Source organism: Peromyscus eremicus, chromosome 15 (genome assembly GCF_949786415.1).
Source record: "Peromyscus eremicus chromosome 15, PerEre_H2_v1, whole genome shotgun sequence".
Lineage (NCBI taxonomy): Eukaryota > Metazoa > Chordata > Mammalia > Rodentia > Cricetidae > Peromyscus > Peromyscus eremicus.
In genome coordinates, this window is record NC_081431.1 from 66,389,250 (window position 1) to 66,405,272 (window position 16,023).

At 44.9% G+C, this 16,023-nt stretch overlaps 1 protein-coding gene across 1 annotated transcript in view; it reads left to right on the forward strand.

The window, feature by feature from the left end:
• The window catches only part of Nckap5 (NCK associated protein 5), a 788,185-nt gene that overhangs the window by 725,793 nt on the left and 46,369 nt on the right, over positions 1-16,023 (forward strand). Inside the window, exon 12 of the mRNA XM_059280499.1 lies at positions 959-1,095. Within this exon, the coding sequence (XP_059136482.1) occupies positions 959-1,095 (137 nt within the window). The remainder of the gene's footprint in view (positions 1-958; positions 1,096-16,023) is intronic.

Below are 16,023 nucleotides of genomic sequence, written 5' to 3' on the forward strand. Positions count from 1 at the left end.
GTGTGTGTGTGTGTGTTAAAAGTAAAAGTCAAACTGTGGAAGGGCACAAAGGGAACTAACAGGAGTGAGGGGAGGCTAGAAAAGGTGAGTCGGGGTGTGCAAGGAAGAATATGCTCAGCACATAATATATACATACACAAAGGTCTTATAAAAAAAACAGCAATGGAAAACAAGGATCCACTGCTCAATGATGTTTAGGAAAGGCTGAAAAATCAGATCTTTTCCATGGCAGTTCGTAAGGGATCTAGTATTAGTCCTCCAAAGTTCTCTTCTCATTGCTGTGATAAAACTAAAGCACTTAAGAGGGAAAGGGTTCATTTGGGTCCACAGTTCCAAGGAGATGGAGCCCGTCACAGTGGGAAGACAGAACAGACAGGAGGAGACGCAGTAGGAGCAAGAGGCTGGCTGGTCACATCGCATACACACTCAGAAAATAAAGAGAACCGGAAGGGGGTCCAGGCTATGAAGCCTCTCGGTCTCTTCCTCCTGACCCACTTCCTCTAGTGAAGCACAACCTTTTTAAAGGTTCCAGAACCTTCTGAAGCAGCATGGCCGGCTGGGACCAAGTACCCAGATGCATGAGCCTATGGGGACCATTTCACATTTAAACCTCAGCAGCCTCCAAGATGTGTTCATTATTTGATAAACAACATCGTTTGAAAGATAACCTTACTGTTTCCTTATGGTTTGCTTGCTGAACCCGTTTTAATGTGGAAAGTCTCAACCTGTTTTGAAAGACGTCAGATCCCAGGGCAATAAGCTTTAGGTCTCCTCTGTAGATACGTATACACAGTTATGCAAATATTTGGGCAATATAGACTCAAATGGGGAGCAGAATGTCAGGAGACGCAACTTTCCCTATATTCAGACCTTTATTTTAAATGACTCCCTCCTTTCCTGAATTTGTCAAAGGTCAATGAAAGTCTGTTTTTTATTTAACATGCCTTCCTTCATTTAGGAAAAAACAGTTTCCAAAAGCAGAATGAAGCAGAGTCAAAGACCCAGCCTGGCCCATCATTTGACTCTGCTGAGGATGCAGTGGCAAGTGGGCCCCTTTCAGGATGGAGAGGTGAAGATGCTACCACTGAGACCCAGGTGAGGGGGTACCATCTACCTGTCTGTCCTGATTGCAGAATCTGAGCTTCTTGAACCCTACAGAGATAGATTTGATTTTAAATCAAATCTTCACATGGGTTTACCAAGTCTGTATCAGTTACTTTCCTCATCTCTGTGATGAAATACTGGACAGAAATAATATAAGGGAGAATCGGTGCATTTCAGCTGAGTTTCAAGGGATTATGGTCCACGGTAGTAGGAGGGCAGCGTGGGTGGTTCCTTTCCAAGGCAGCAGAAGTTTACAGCTGGGACCTCTTCACCTGGTGGCAGCTGCAAGGAAGAGAGAGCTAGGCTGAAACCAGAGCTGGGCAGCATCTTCAAAGATCCACACGCACAGCAGCCCGGTGAACCACCTCCAGCATCCAGGCTCCACCAGGTTCTACCACTGAAACACTCCATAACCTCCTACAGTTTCTGTGACAAATACCCCAGACAAAAAGCAACTTTGAGAGGAAAGGGTTTCTTTGGCCTACATTTCCAGATCGTAGACCATTGTTGCAGGAAGTCAAGGCAGGAACTTAAAACGTTACCATATCTACAGTTAAGAGCAAAGAGAATAAAACCCTGGGTCCGGACTTCCTTGCATCTCCTCGCTTCCACTGTTCAGGAACCCCTGCCTAGGGAATGCTGCTCCCCACAATAAGCTCTTCTATCAAATTAACAATTAAGGCATTCTTCCACAGACATGCCCACAGGTGAGCTTGTTCTAAATAATTCTTCTCCTCATAGAGATTCTCTCCTCATGTAATCATATTTTCTGTCAAGTTCAGTTAAAATTAACCAGCTCACCCCTCAACACACCAACTGTAGGCATGGTCATGAGGGGTCCAGTCCACATCCAGTTCATAGCAACATAGAAACTTTTATCTATGGCTCAACTTCTACTCAGAATTAATATTAAACTGGAAGCTTATGCAGTCAGCAATTGGTTACTTCTTAAAGGCCATCTTCCATCTGGGGACAGAAAGAGAGTGATAAACCGGCAAGGACTGTTCTGTTCTTCTCACAGTTCTGTGCATTTGGACCATGTGACCTGCTTTTCTCATGACTTCTAAGAAGCAAGGAACAAAGCAATAGGATTCAGATCAATGAGAGATTCTTAGATGTTCCACAAACTGAATGCATGGGGCCATGATTCTCCACTGCATCATTAAGATGTTTCTGGCAACCCAGGGTGGATTCACAGAAAAGCAGACAGCAGACCACAGTGTGTTAAGAGTTCCTCTGTGAGGAAGTGCTGACTGACAGATCTCATGTAGCCCAGACCAGTCTTGAATTCATTCTGTAGTTTAGGATGACCCTGAGCTCTTTCACTTACTGCCTTCACCTCCTGAGGGCTGGGATTCCAGGCGTGCACCACCACACCTGGTTCATGTGGGACGGGGATGGAAGCCGGGCTCTGGGCACGCTAATCCAGCACTCTACCCGCTGAGCTACATCCCCAGCCCTGAATATACATGCTTCTAAATATTTTTTGGAGATTATAATTCATCATTTCCCCCCTCTCTTTCTTCCCTCCAAAACCTTTCCATGTACCTTCCCTTGCTCTTTCAAAGCATGGCTTCTTTTTCTGTCTTTAACTGCTGTTAAATATATGGTGTATGCATGTGTGTGTGTGTGTGTGTGTGTGTACACATAAATATTCCAAAATACATACTTATAAGTAACATTATACAGACTGAGCAGGTTATATTTTTGTGTTTAGGAATATACATATTTTTAAGTACTGAGAGAGAAGGATTTTTTTTTTTTCTATTGCCAATCCTGCTTCAAAAAGAAAGCTAGCCAGGGAGGTTGAACTTCACAAGCATGCTGTTCATAGTGGCACAAGCAACCAGCTGAGCCACATGCCCAGCCTGCCAGCTCGCTTCCTTGTATTATGTCAAATGCGACAAAACCTATCTGCCTCCCTGCTCATAAGGCACCAAGGCAAACACGCATCTTTTCTTCCAAAGTTGGTTTCTTTTGCTTGACGGAGAAATGTTAAGAGTCCACTTGTTAGCAGAGTCTGCCCACAGACGCAGGATTCCAGAGACTGAGTAGGTGGCCCAGTGGGTGAGGGAGCAGAGAGTCATTTTGTAGCTTTGTTTCCACGGAGCTACCCACTCTACTTTGCCAGCTGAGAAGAGAAAATATTCTTTCCCCACATGTGCAGACAGGGCCTCGGGCACTGAGGACTGCAGGCGCAGAGGAGGTAGGGAAGAGGGCGGACCAGAGCAGCTCCATGTAAGCCGAGGGAAGAAATGGAGAGGGACAGCAGGAGAGCCCCGCCTCTGGATGCAAAGACCAGAGGAAGGGAGTCTTAACTCTGCTGGAACCCCTGCATCTGGGTTACTTAAAAAGCAAATAATATGCTCTTGAACCACCAATAGCTGTGATAACTCGCAGCAAAAGATTGGGCATGTCAGTGTTCCATTGTGGAGGAAAGGACGTAGGTCACAGGGCCCCACCCCCGTCTGATGGTCTGTAGGAAGGTAATGGTTGTTGGAGAAAGGAGAAACATTTTCTTTTGTGGGCTAACCAATGGTAAGATGCTCATTCCAGTAACTAGCCCGCCACTAACACTCCTGTAGATAACCCCTCATCCACGTTCCTGCAAGCATCCCCTCAGCCCTGCATCTCTAAGTAACCCCTGACTCAGCCACATGCAAGAAACCCTAGTTAAAATCAACAGATGTGGGGGCAGATGCTAGTAGAGAGAGGACTCGTTGGGAAGAGGAAAGGGATCAGCAGGAGCGAGAGGGGGCTATAGAGGGTAATGGGGTTGAATGTGGTCAAAGTACATTATATACATGTATGAAATGGCCATGATGAAACCCATTATGTTAAGTAGTACATGCTAATCAAAGGAAGCAGAATATGCTGCTGGTGAGCTCCTGCCTCTTCCACATGGCCACCCCTCACCATCATCAGCTCTTCTGCCAGTCAACTCTCTGTTACTGCAACCAAATGACACAGAGCCAGCCAGACAGCCAGGCAGGGTGGCTCACACCTGTAATCCCAGCTACTCCAGAGGTCAGTGCTGAGGGGACCAAGAATAAGGGCACAGACCAAGCAACATAGTTAAGACTCCGTCTCAAAACTGGAGTTCTGGGGCTAAGACGTAACTCAGTAGTAGAGCACTAATACATTAGGGCTAAACATTTAACTCCAAGACCAAAGTCGTCATTATCATCAGCTTCCAAAGAAGAAAGGTCCAGTCCTTGATAAACTGCCTCTCTTGGTGTTGACTATGGAGAAGTGCATCCTGGCAGGAATCCTGGGATAGGGCAGGAGTGCTCACCTCATCTGAAAGGAAGGGAGGGAGATGGCTCCCTTGATCCTGATTCTTCAAGGCATGCCTCTAACGACTTTAAACCACCCTAGACACCACCTCTTGAATGTTTCCACCAGCTCCCAACAGCATCCAGTCGGTTACCAGGCCATTACCACATGGGCATTTGAGAGACAATCCATGTCCAAGTCATAGCACCAGCCCTGCCAGCTTAGGCCAAAAAAAAAATTAAATGAATAAATAAATAAATCCAAGCTGAATCTCCTTTGTTCTCTATAGAGAGCTGCCCTGCCTCCCAGGCTTTTCATCTCCAATAAATGCCATGCACCATCACTTTAGAAATTCCCACAGTGTCCTTGGCTCTTCATGGTCTCACCCCATTTTGGCTATTCCAAAGTCCTGCTAGCGTCCATCCCGCACATGTCTTAGCTCTGCCTCAGGTTCACCTCCTCCGCCCCTGACACAGCCTGAGTCCTCAGCTGGGTTATATGGCCCCATTGTCTCCCCATCTACCTGCCCTGGGCCCAGTCAGTTCCTTATCTACATTGCCACCAATGTACTCTCCTCCAAATGCAGTATGCCATGACATGATCCCTTTGCTTAAAGCTTTCCAGTGCATCTTCATGACTTACAAAATCCAGTCTCCCAGGAGACCTGACCTCCAAATTCATCAGTCTGCACATATTAAAATATATACACCTTGTTGTATGGCGATCATACCACAACGAAGTGAATTTTTACTTTCATTTTAAGTTTTCATGCATATATATTGGGATTAAATCACTAGCAATCCACAGAGTCAGCGTAATAATCAAGGGAATTTATTTGGGGGTTAACTCACAACCATGGGAGATTTATCACAGGGTCTGGGAAAGCTGAGCTATGTCCCCCACTGATCTGTTTGGTCCAAGATCTCAGCATCCAAAACACGAGGTAGCCAAGAGAGAACTGCATACATGCGTCCCAGGTCTTAATAAGGGTCCCCGGTGGCCACACCCCAGGGGCAGGTACGTCAAGGTCATAGACAGATGTAACAGCTACAGCTACCTCACTAGGGGTGGTGCTTCAGGGCATGGCTCAAACACACACACACACACACACACACACACACACACACGTATACATTTTATGTTGAGCATATGCCCCCCATACTTCCTTACTTACCCTTCCCTCCTCAGATTCGTGCCTTGTGTTCCCTAGATACTCTCACATCATGTATACATCCATGAGTTTATATTTCTGTATAAAACCTGAGAACTAAAACTAAGAGAAAATACATGATATTTGTCTTTCTAAGGAGAGCTTCATTTACCTAGTGTGATTATCTCTCTCATGATGCATCCATTTCCTTACAAATGTCGTAACGTCCTTCTTTTTTATGGCTAAGAAAATTTCCATCATGTGTGTAGACCACATTCCTCTTTTGTTGGACACCTAGATTGATTCCATAACTTAGCTATAGTGAGTCATATTACAGTAAACGCTGATGCCTGTGTACCTCTGTGCCATGCTGACGTGGAGACCTTCAGGTAAACACTCAGAAGTGCCATAGCTGGATCATGCTGTAGTTCCACTTTTCGGTGCTTTGGAAAAACCAAACAAACTGGCAAAGCCAGGTCCAGTTCCCCCTTTGCCCTGGGGCTTTGCCCGAGAAATGTGACTTGTTTTTTTTTTGAACCCTTGGTTTCCCTCTGGGAATGGTAGCAGGACACTCTAGCAAGGATACTTACATTTGCATAAAAATTGGCTCACCCGAGGCTCATGGACTAAGTATGTTCTCCCTGTTCCATTTCTATGGAAGATACTGTTTATTCCTCCTTGAATTCCTTCACTCTGTTAGTACAGCATGCAGTGGAATCCTTTGCATCCCAGTCCACAGACTCTGGCATTCCTGATGGTACTGGCAAGTGGACTGTGAAAGGCCAGTGGCTTCTTCTTCAGTTTTTCTCACTTGTTCCTCATGAGAACTTTATGAAAGAGATGTTTTGTCTTGATTTTATAGATGAAGAAATCAAGCACCCCTAACTTGACACTGACTGTTCAAGGTTCACCGAGCTGGATTCACTTACGGGAATCGCCAAGGGTTTGGGAGTCTGTGCCCCTTCCGGAAAAGGATAGTGTCATGTCTCAGAGAAAGACCTCGTGCAAGATCTGATATGCTATAAAAATCTGCTTATTGAGTAAATAAATGTCTGGCTCATGAACCATGTTCATTGATGTTGATTAATACTGATTTTAAGATACACTTTGTAATGACATTCTCAGTTAATTCTGGTAAAATAATACTTTTAGCTCCCGACTGTAGTCACTCAGATGGCCCCCTGGTCAGTGGGTCACAGAACAAAATGAATAGACTTGTACATAAGAGAGAGATTTGAGGGGAGGAGTTAGCAGTAGACAGGGTGGTAGGGACATGGGAGAGAGTGGATGTGAAGATGTTCACTGTGTTGTGTACATGTGTGAAATTGTCTAAGAATATAATTTTAAGATTAAAACGTATTTTTTACTAATCCCTTGAGAATTTTTACAATGTATTTTGATCATATTTATCCCAGACTCCTCCCAGATCCAGCACACCTCTTTACACACACACCCAATTTCCTGCTGTCTTTTTAAAAACTAACCCATTTCTTCAATGAGTGCCACCCATATACTCTTGAGTGTTAGGCCACCCACTGGAACATGGTTAATTGACCAGGAACTACACCCTTAAAGAAAACAAACTCTCTTCTCCAGAAGCCATCAACTGTCCATAGCTCCACAGTTAGGGGTAGAGGGTTCCCAAATCCTCTTCCACTCCATGCTAGCATGTCAACTGTCTTGATCTTTTGGAGGCAACCACTGCAAGTTAGTGTCCAGAAGCCATTGTTTTTGCTCCAAACCTCTCCAACCTCTGCCTCTTGCAATTACAGTGATTTGCCCTTTCTTCTATGGTGACTGACTAATTTTATGTGTATAAGTATCTTGCCTGCATGTATACCACATGCATGCAGTTGCCCACAGAGGCCAGAAGAGCATGTCAGATCCATTGTAACTTGAGTTGCAGGTACTAGGTACCAAGCCCAGATTCTCTGTAAAAGTAGCAAATGCTCTTAACCGCTAAGATCTCTCTCTCACCCCCATGTGTTGTTGGTTGTTTTTTACTCTTTGGGGGGCCCACCATCCAGCTCCAAGTTAATCACACATGGAGGCTTAGTCTTAATTATCAATGCCCAGCCTTAGCTCGGCTTGTTTCTTGCCAGCTTTTCTTAAATTATCCCATCTACCTTTTGCCTCTGGGCTTTCACCTTTTTCTATTTCTGTGTATCTTCCTTTCTTACTCCATTGCTGGTTGTGTGGCTGAGTGGCTGGTCCCTTGTGTCCTCCTTCTTCTCTCTCTTGCTCCTTCCTCTCCTCTTTTTTCTCCTATTTATTCTCTCTGCCTGCCAACCCCATCTATTTCTCTTTCTCTCCTCGCTACTGTCCTTTCAGCTCTTTATCAGACCATCATCTCTTCATCATATCTAGATAGGCAAAGTGTCACAGCTTTACAGAGTTAAACAAATGCAACATAAACAAAATAGCACACCTTAGAATAATATTCTACCACATCCATGAATCAATGTTAATTAAAAATTAGTATTTGTATGCATACATTAAAATTTTAAGTACCATTTTGGGAAAAATATCCAATCCAGTCCTTCTCTAACAAGGGCCCTAAAGTATACACTGGCTTTTTGCTCTTCCCCACACTACTGTTTGTTTTTTCATTTGTTTTTCACTTTCCTGTATTACACTAGATGCCCTGTGGTCAGGGGAAATGATTCAGTTGGTAAAGTGCTTGCCATGCAAGTATGAGGACCCAAGTTCAATACCCAGAACCCTTGTTTAAAAAAGCAAACAAAAACCTGACAGTTTAGTAGTCCAGAGCTGGAGAGGCAAAGACAGGCAGATCCCTCAGGATTACTGACTGGCCAGCCCAGCTTTCGGTGCATTCCAAGCCAATAAGAAACCCCATCTCTAAAGACAGGGTGGACAGCTCCAGGTTGACCTCTGGCTTACATGCTCTTGTGCACATGTACGTACATGCAAAAGCACCCTACACATGAACAAGCATCCACATGCACATACAAATCTTCAAATCAAACGCTACAGGAGTCTATAGATCACTACGATATGGGGCCCATTGAAGAGGACTCCCTGTTTCTCACAACCCATGTACACAAAATGCAGTGGTTAAGGGAAATAAGCAAAGCTTTTGGACTAGGTTCTCGCGGCCACCTGACGATGCTCACCTCGTCAAGCTCCAGTTTGCTGAATAAGAAGTGCGTTTTCTGCACTTCAAGGTAATTACAGCCAACAAATTACACAGAGCTGGGGCAGCTGAGTTAAAAACAATTGGTTTTGCAGTAATTAGAAAAACACAAGGAAATGATGACTGTAGGACAATATTGAAAGGGACACTGAGCGATGAGGGCCCTGGTTCCCAGTTCATTCTTCAGCTTGAATATTTAGAGATTCACAACTAATTATGCAGAGATGATGAATTTTAAAAAACCTGCCATCACGCCTTCCCAAGGCCAAAGGCTGCCTATTAATAGAGCTATCAGATTTTGCTGTATTATAGAGAATTCACACAAAGTTGCATCTATTTTAAAGTGCTCATCTGGGGCATCACTTAAAGATGACGAATCTGTGTAATGTGCAGAATCAGCATTTGGGTTAAACTAAAATCTAAACTCATTACAGTCACTCCAGATTTCCCCAGACAGATTCTGTTGTTTAAAATGGACACTAGAGCTACCTTAGTTCAGGGCATTGAACTCAGGTCCTGTGAAGGTGAAGACTGAAAGATCCCTGGAGCTCACTATCTCCCTCCATGTGCTAAGATTACAAGCATGCACCAGCACGCTGATGTTTCTAAAATTGTATTTTTTAAACTATGTGTTTGTGTATTTCTCTGTGGGGGTATGTACATGTTAGTGCAAGTGCTTCCAGAGGCTAGACACATTGAATACTCCTGGAACTGGAGTTACAGATAGTTGTAAGCCCCCAGATGTGGGTGCTGGGAATGAAACTTGGGTCCTATGGAAGAGCCGAGGACGCTCTGAACCCTCTCTCCAGCACACACTTCCACACTCACACCTCTATCTTAACTGCAGACTCTGAGGATTGAACTCGAATCTTCACGCTTACAAGGCAAGCTCTTTATCAATCACCATCCCCCATGCCCAGTTTGCTGCATTTTTGACAAGTCCACTCCAGCCCGGAGTGGAAGGGCAGGAGCGCTGACATGCAGGATTTTGTCACCTAGCGTGAAAGGAGGCTGACACATGTAAAGTACTGACTGCAACCAGCAGTCCGCTCTGAGTCCCTCAGCAGGACCAGCCTCTCCAGTTTCTCTGCATCTCCACTTAGGGACCTTCAGAAAACCAAATGCCTTCCAGTTGTTCACTTTGAATCCGTGGCTCTCTGAGGTTGGAGGCTTCCGGCGGCCCGAGGTGTCACATGCAATAATGAAACAAACAAAAGCAATCCAGCCAGCTTCCCAAAATCATGTGGTCAGGAACTAGCTATCAGAAAGAACCCACTGTGCCCTCAGACAGGCTGGAGAGGGGAAGCTGGGACATGACCTGCATTTAATTACTTGAGCAGCATGCACTTCGTAAGGCCCTTAAGAAAGCAAATGCAGTGATGGACAGAATGAGTTTACCCTCCTGTCCAAAGAGCAACATGCCGTAGCGAGGACATCACTCAATTAAATTGGACTGCAGGAGATGAAAGAGATGGAGGCCAAGCCTGGAAACCCTAATGAGACATTTGGAGGGAAGAGATGCAAACCCTCCAGAGTTTGTCCTCTTTGATGGACATTCTTGACCCCCTGTCATTACCATAGCATCCTCAGTGTTTTGCCCCTTGAGTTTTTATTGTGACTCAAAATATTTTTTTTTAGAAAAGCTTTTCAGTCCTTGATTGGTAGGAATTAGGTGTGTGGTGGGGTTGGGGGTGGGGTCCGAAGGTTTGTTTTACTTGGTGCTGTGACTCCTTGGCCACCAGGGCTGAAAGAAAACCAAACCATGAAGCTGAAACTAAAACAGAAAAAAGGATGTAAGATAGGCTGTGACTTTGTTTATACACAGTACATGCTCCCCTCCTGCTTCCTGTAAGAGGAACAGCATGAAGTGTGGCATGATAAGAGCTATAAGTGTTGCTTCTGGGAACCCCAATATTTATGCAATCCTGTCCATGTGACCAAGGATGACTTTTCTTATGCAGAGCTCCCTACCCCACATAATATATTGAGAGTTCATACCCAATCATCAAGCCACTGAGTTGTGCCCTGTGAGGGAAACAGTTGGCAATTTCTGGAGATATTTGAGTTGTCACTGCTCCAAGGGGCCAGGAGCTGTTGTCTGGAGCTGCTACAAGGCTGTAATGCATAGGATGGCTCCCAACAGCAAAAAGTAAATGGGCAGATGTCAGGAGTGACAAGCAACAGCCTAGAGTGGATTAACCTTTGGGCACAGGAAATGTTCACCAGGTCAGAGAACCTGTCAAATGTTTGAGTCAGAATATAACAGCAGCCACATTCTCCATGCCCCGCAGGGGCACTAAGGCCAGTTCCAGCTGCAAATCCAGCCATTACAATGTGCGTCCTTCAAAAGGGATTTTTAAAATTAAAATTTAAGTTGTGTGTGTGTGTGTGTGTGTGTGTGTGTGTGTGTGTGTGTAATATGTGTGTGCATGTTCCTCTGGGAACATAGCTGCTTGCATGCCATGGTGTGCTTGTGGAGGAGGCCATAGAAGTGTCAGTCCTCACCTCCTACCTTGTTTGAGACACGGTTTCTTGTCCTCGGATGCGTACACCAGGCTAGCTGGCCCGTGTTCTTTCAAGGGTTCCCGTGTCTCTGCCTCCCATCTTGTTGTAAGACTACTGGGTTTACAGATGTGCTCTGTCACATCTGACTTTTACTAGGATTCTTTGGATCTGTCCTGAAGTCCTCATACTTTTTAGGCAAGTGCTTTGCCTCCTAAGCCATCCCCTTGGCCTCCTGGGCCTTGCAGACGTGACTACTGACCAGTTTCTGGCGCCTTTGTCAGGAGTTAGGAGGAGGCTGAGCACAGACCGTCAGAGGCTGCGGCACACAAAATCTCTCATTAGTGTTGCAGTTCTGTCCCTCTTAGGGAACATGTGCCCCGAGGAGGCAGAAATCCTTCACAGACTTGAAAGTGACTCCAGGATGCTTAATCCTCACTGTGCTCGAGTGAGGCAGGTAAATTGCAATTAGATGGGAAAAGGAGTGAAAGAAAGAACCATTGTCAACAGGTGTTTAAGGTTCCTTTGGGAACACAGAATTTCATATTTGGCTTAAAAAGTACATAGTGACATTTGGAGAGAGTCCCTTGCCAGAAGTATTCCTACTGAATGGTTAAGACAAGAAAGATTAATAACAATCTAATGAAATCCTCAGGTAGATCTATACAAGACACTTCCTTGAAGAAGTGGAGCAATTAGAGTAAAGAATGAAGAAAGATCTTTCAAGAATTATTATAGTGTGCAAGAGGAGAAAAGCCACATTAAGCCTCTGAGGTACTGGCAGGGAGGTGTGTTAGTTACTTGTCTCATGGCCGTAACAAAATTCCTGATGAAGGAACTTAAAGAATGGAGGCTTTATTTTGGCATATAGTTCCAAGGGATGTAGACCATCATGGCGGAGAAGGCGTGACGGCAATAGTGTGAAGCGGCTGCTCACCTGGCATCCACAGACAGGAAAGAGAGGGAGATGAATGCCTGTATCAGCTCATTTTCTCCTTTTTGTTCAGTCCAGGACCCAGCCCATGGGATGGTGCCGTCCACATTCAAGGTGGATTTCCCCCACCTCCATTAATCTAATCTAGAAACTCCCCAGAGGTTTATCTCATAGATGATTCTAGATCCTGTCAATCAGTACTAGCCATCACAGACCAAGGCAGGTAGGTTCCTATCATTCTGTGTACCTTACTCTGAGACTTTAAGAATCTAGGAAGAAACTATATTCAAACATTCGCTCAGCCTGTCTGCCCTGCTTTAGGCCCAAACCTAGAAATACATACTTACTGTACACCAAAGCAGATTATCTTGGAGGAGAGGGATGGTTCCTTCCTAACCAGCAACCAGAAGTCTTGCCAAGAAAATTATCAACCATTATTCAAAGCCTCACACAATGGGATTCTTTCTAGAATTCTAAAATCCATAGCCCCAAAGCCATCTGGCTGTGTGCCAGAGATGCCCAGGTCTGGAAGGGATACCTGGTCTCTAGCCTTGGCTGTTCCAGCTGTTGGCTTCATGATCTTGGAAGGAAGATGCTGGCCTCTCTGAGCATGCTAGAACTCTGCTACATAACACCCATCTTGCCACCTTGCCAAGGCACATTTCAAATATGACAGTAGACTGTAGAATTTCACCCCACAGAGTGCTCACAAGGTGAGAATTATTCTTTAGCAAAAGAGCAAGAGAAGCTGGGTTGGGCGGTGCACACTTGTAATCACCACTGCTTGGAAGGGTGAGGTTCAAGCCCAGCATGGACTACCTAATGAGATTTTACCTCAAATTAAAAAGGGCTGAGATAGAGCTCAGTAACAGAACGCTTGCCTAGTATGCACAAAGCCCTGAGTTCAATCCCTAGCAGTGGGGAAAAAAAAGGAGGGAAGGAAAAATATGGAATAATTTAAAGTTTAGAATGTTCAAATAAGAGCACAGAGCACAGGGACTTTAAAATAATGTGTAAGCTGAATAATATAAAGCTGAAGCCCCAGAAAGGTAAGCCACCTCGTAAATTAGCCAGGGCTCTACAGTTTCATTAGGGGAAATATCTGTTGTTCAAATTCATTCTGAGGAAGAAAGAACTGATTTAAACGTCCCTGAAACAAGGCCAGCAGCATTCTCCTTCCTTCGTATTTACTCTGGCAATGAGTAGTAATATCCCATACCATCACTCAGCAGCACTGTGTGCTGACACCCCTGTATAGGGGTTGGAAATACTGTGAGGCTAAATCAGGGAGAGGGGAGTTCTTGTTCAATTAGAGCAGGGACTTTTATGATAAAGGGCTAAATCAACTCACTCTCTGAGGGATTTAATTAGAGAGGAAGACTTCCTTCCCATGGACTGAGCTGGCTCTGGACTGTGTGCACACAGAAAGGAGGTAGGGGATTGACTCCCAAATTCCCTACTGTCTTGCACTGTTTCAGAAGCCCCCACCTCAGAGGCATCATCTGAAGTGTTTCTTCGCTCCTACTTGACTTTTCCTTGCACCCCTCCTTTGTCTTGGTTTGTTCAGTCCTTCTCATGCTGTGATGCATCGCTTTGACTCTTTGCATTCTGTGGTATTCCTCCTGTGCCGGCTAGTTTATGTCAGCTTGACCCAAGCTGGAGTCGTTTTGGAAGAGGGAACCTCAGTTGGGAAAACCCTCCCACTAGATTGGCCTGTGGACAAGCCTGTACTATATTTTCTTGATTGGTGATTGATGTGAGAGGGCCCAGCTCACTGTGGGCACTGCCATCCCTGGCCTGTTGGTCTTGGATTCTATAAGAAAGCAGGTTGACCAATCCGTGAAGAGCAAGCCCATGAGCAGCACCCCTCTGTGGCTTCTGCTTCAGTTCCTGCCTCACTGACTTTCTTCTGTGATGGACTGTGGTGTGGAACTGTAAGCTGAAATAAACCCTTTCCTCCACAAGTTGCTTTTGGTCGTGGTGTTTATCATGACAAAGAAGCCCTAAGACCCCTCTCACGAGGTCCCTCTAAATATATTCTCGAGTGTGAATAGGATTCTTCAGAAGGCACGACTATAAGATCGGTTGTGTCTTTGTGGAAGACCTACAGGTATGCTCACATCGATTATTTCTCCCAGTGTCCCAGGAAGTGTTTGCAAGACATAAAAGGGCCTGAGAGCACCAGGGAGACAGCTGAGCAGATAAAGCACTTGCCATGTGTGCATGAGGACCCGAGTTTGGATCCCCTAAAAAAAAACGACATAAAGTTGGATGTAGTAGCATGCATCCATATTTCCAGTGCTCCCACAGATGGGAGACACATGGGAAAATTTCCAGAAACTCATGGGCCAGCTAGCCTGGCATACACAGTGGCAAAAATATAAGAGACTGTGCTCCTACAGGGTGGGTGATGAGGCCCAATGCCTCAGGCTGCACTTTTACTTCCAGATGGGTGCTGTGACACACACACACACACACACACACACACACACACACACACATACACACACACACACATACACACACACACACATACACACATACACACACACATACACACACACACACATACACACACACACATACACACACACACACATACACACACACACATACACACACACACACACAGACACATACACACACATACACATACACACACACACACATACACACACACACATACACACACACACACACACACAGACACATACACACACACATACACACACACACACATACACACACACACATACACACACACACACATACACACACACACATACACACACACACACACACAGACACATACACACACACACACACACACACATACACACATACACACACACACATACACACACACACACACACACACATACACACACACACACACACATACACACACACACACACATACACACACACACACATACACATACACACACACACACACATACACACACACACATACACACACACACACATACACACACACACATACACACACACACACACACACGAATGCACAACACAGGTCATCCAGGACCATTAAGAACTTGGTGATTGTGGAGTAGCCTTTGTGCACCTGTGATAAAATAGCCAATGTGAAAACCTTAAGGAAGAAAGTATTTAATTTGCTCATAGTTTTAGAGGTTTGGGTCCATGAAGGAGGTGAGGGTCAGGTAGATAGAGCAGCTCATATCATGATAGGCAGGAAGGAGAGTGGAACCCTAACAAGATATTGCCAGTAGACACGCCCCCCGCCCCCTGACTAGCTACCTCCAATCTGGTCCCATCTTGCCCAGTTCTCCCACTTCCTGGTACTCTGTTCCACTGAGTCAATCAGTGGAGTAAAGCTGTTATTGGCTCAGAGTCCTGATGATGTCGTCATCTCTGGAACCCCCTCCCAGGTGTGCACAGGTGGCCTGGATGCCTGTGTCTGTGAACCTGCTGGTGACGGTCACAGAGTTTTCACTTGCCTTGTTAGTCTTTGTCATTACAGTTTCCGTAAACTCTTCAGAGTCAGGGAGGGGTTTTCCTTCTTCTTATATCACACTGGGATTTCCACTTGCCTGTGACATCCTCATGTGGAGTTCATGTTTGTGCATGTTTCATTTTTATAATGTTCAAACATCAGTTAACTCTGACTGAAATCTCCCCTGTTCCCAAGTTAATGTATCAAGCTTCATAATTCTCCCAGGGTATTTGTACTTTGGGTTTTATCTTTATATATGAATGCGAAGTATTTTTTCTGTGTACGCATGTATATTATGTGTATGCTGTATGTTGTGTAAGAGCTGTAATTGTTGTATGAGTGTTTTGAGTTTTTGTGTGTCTGTTGCAAATGTTGTGTTGTTATGTATCTGTTGTGTTTCTATTATATGTATTTGTTGTATATGT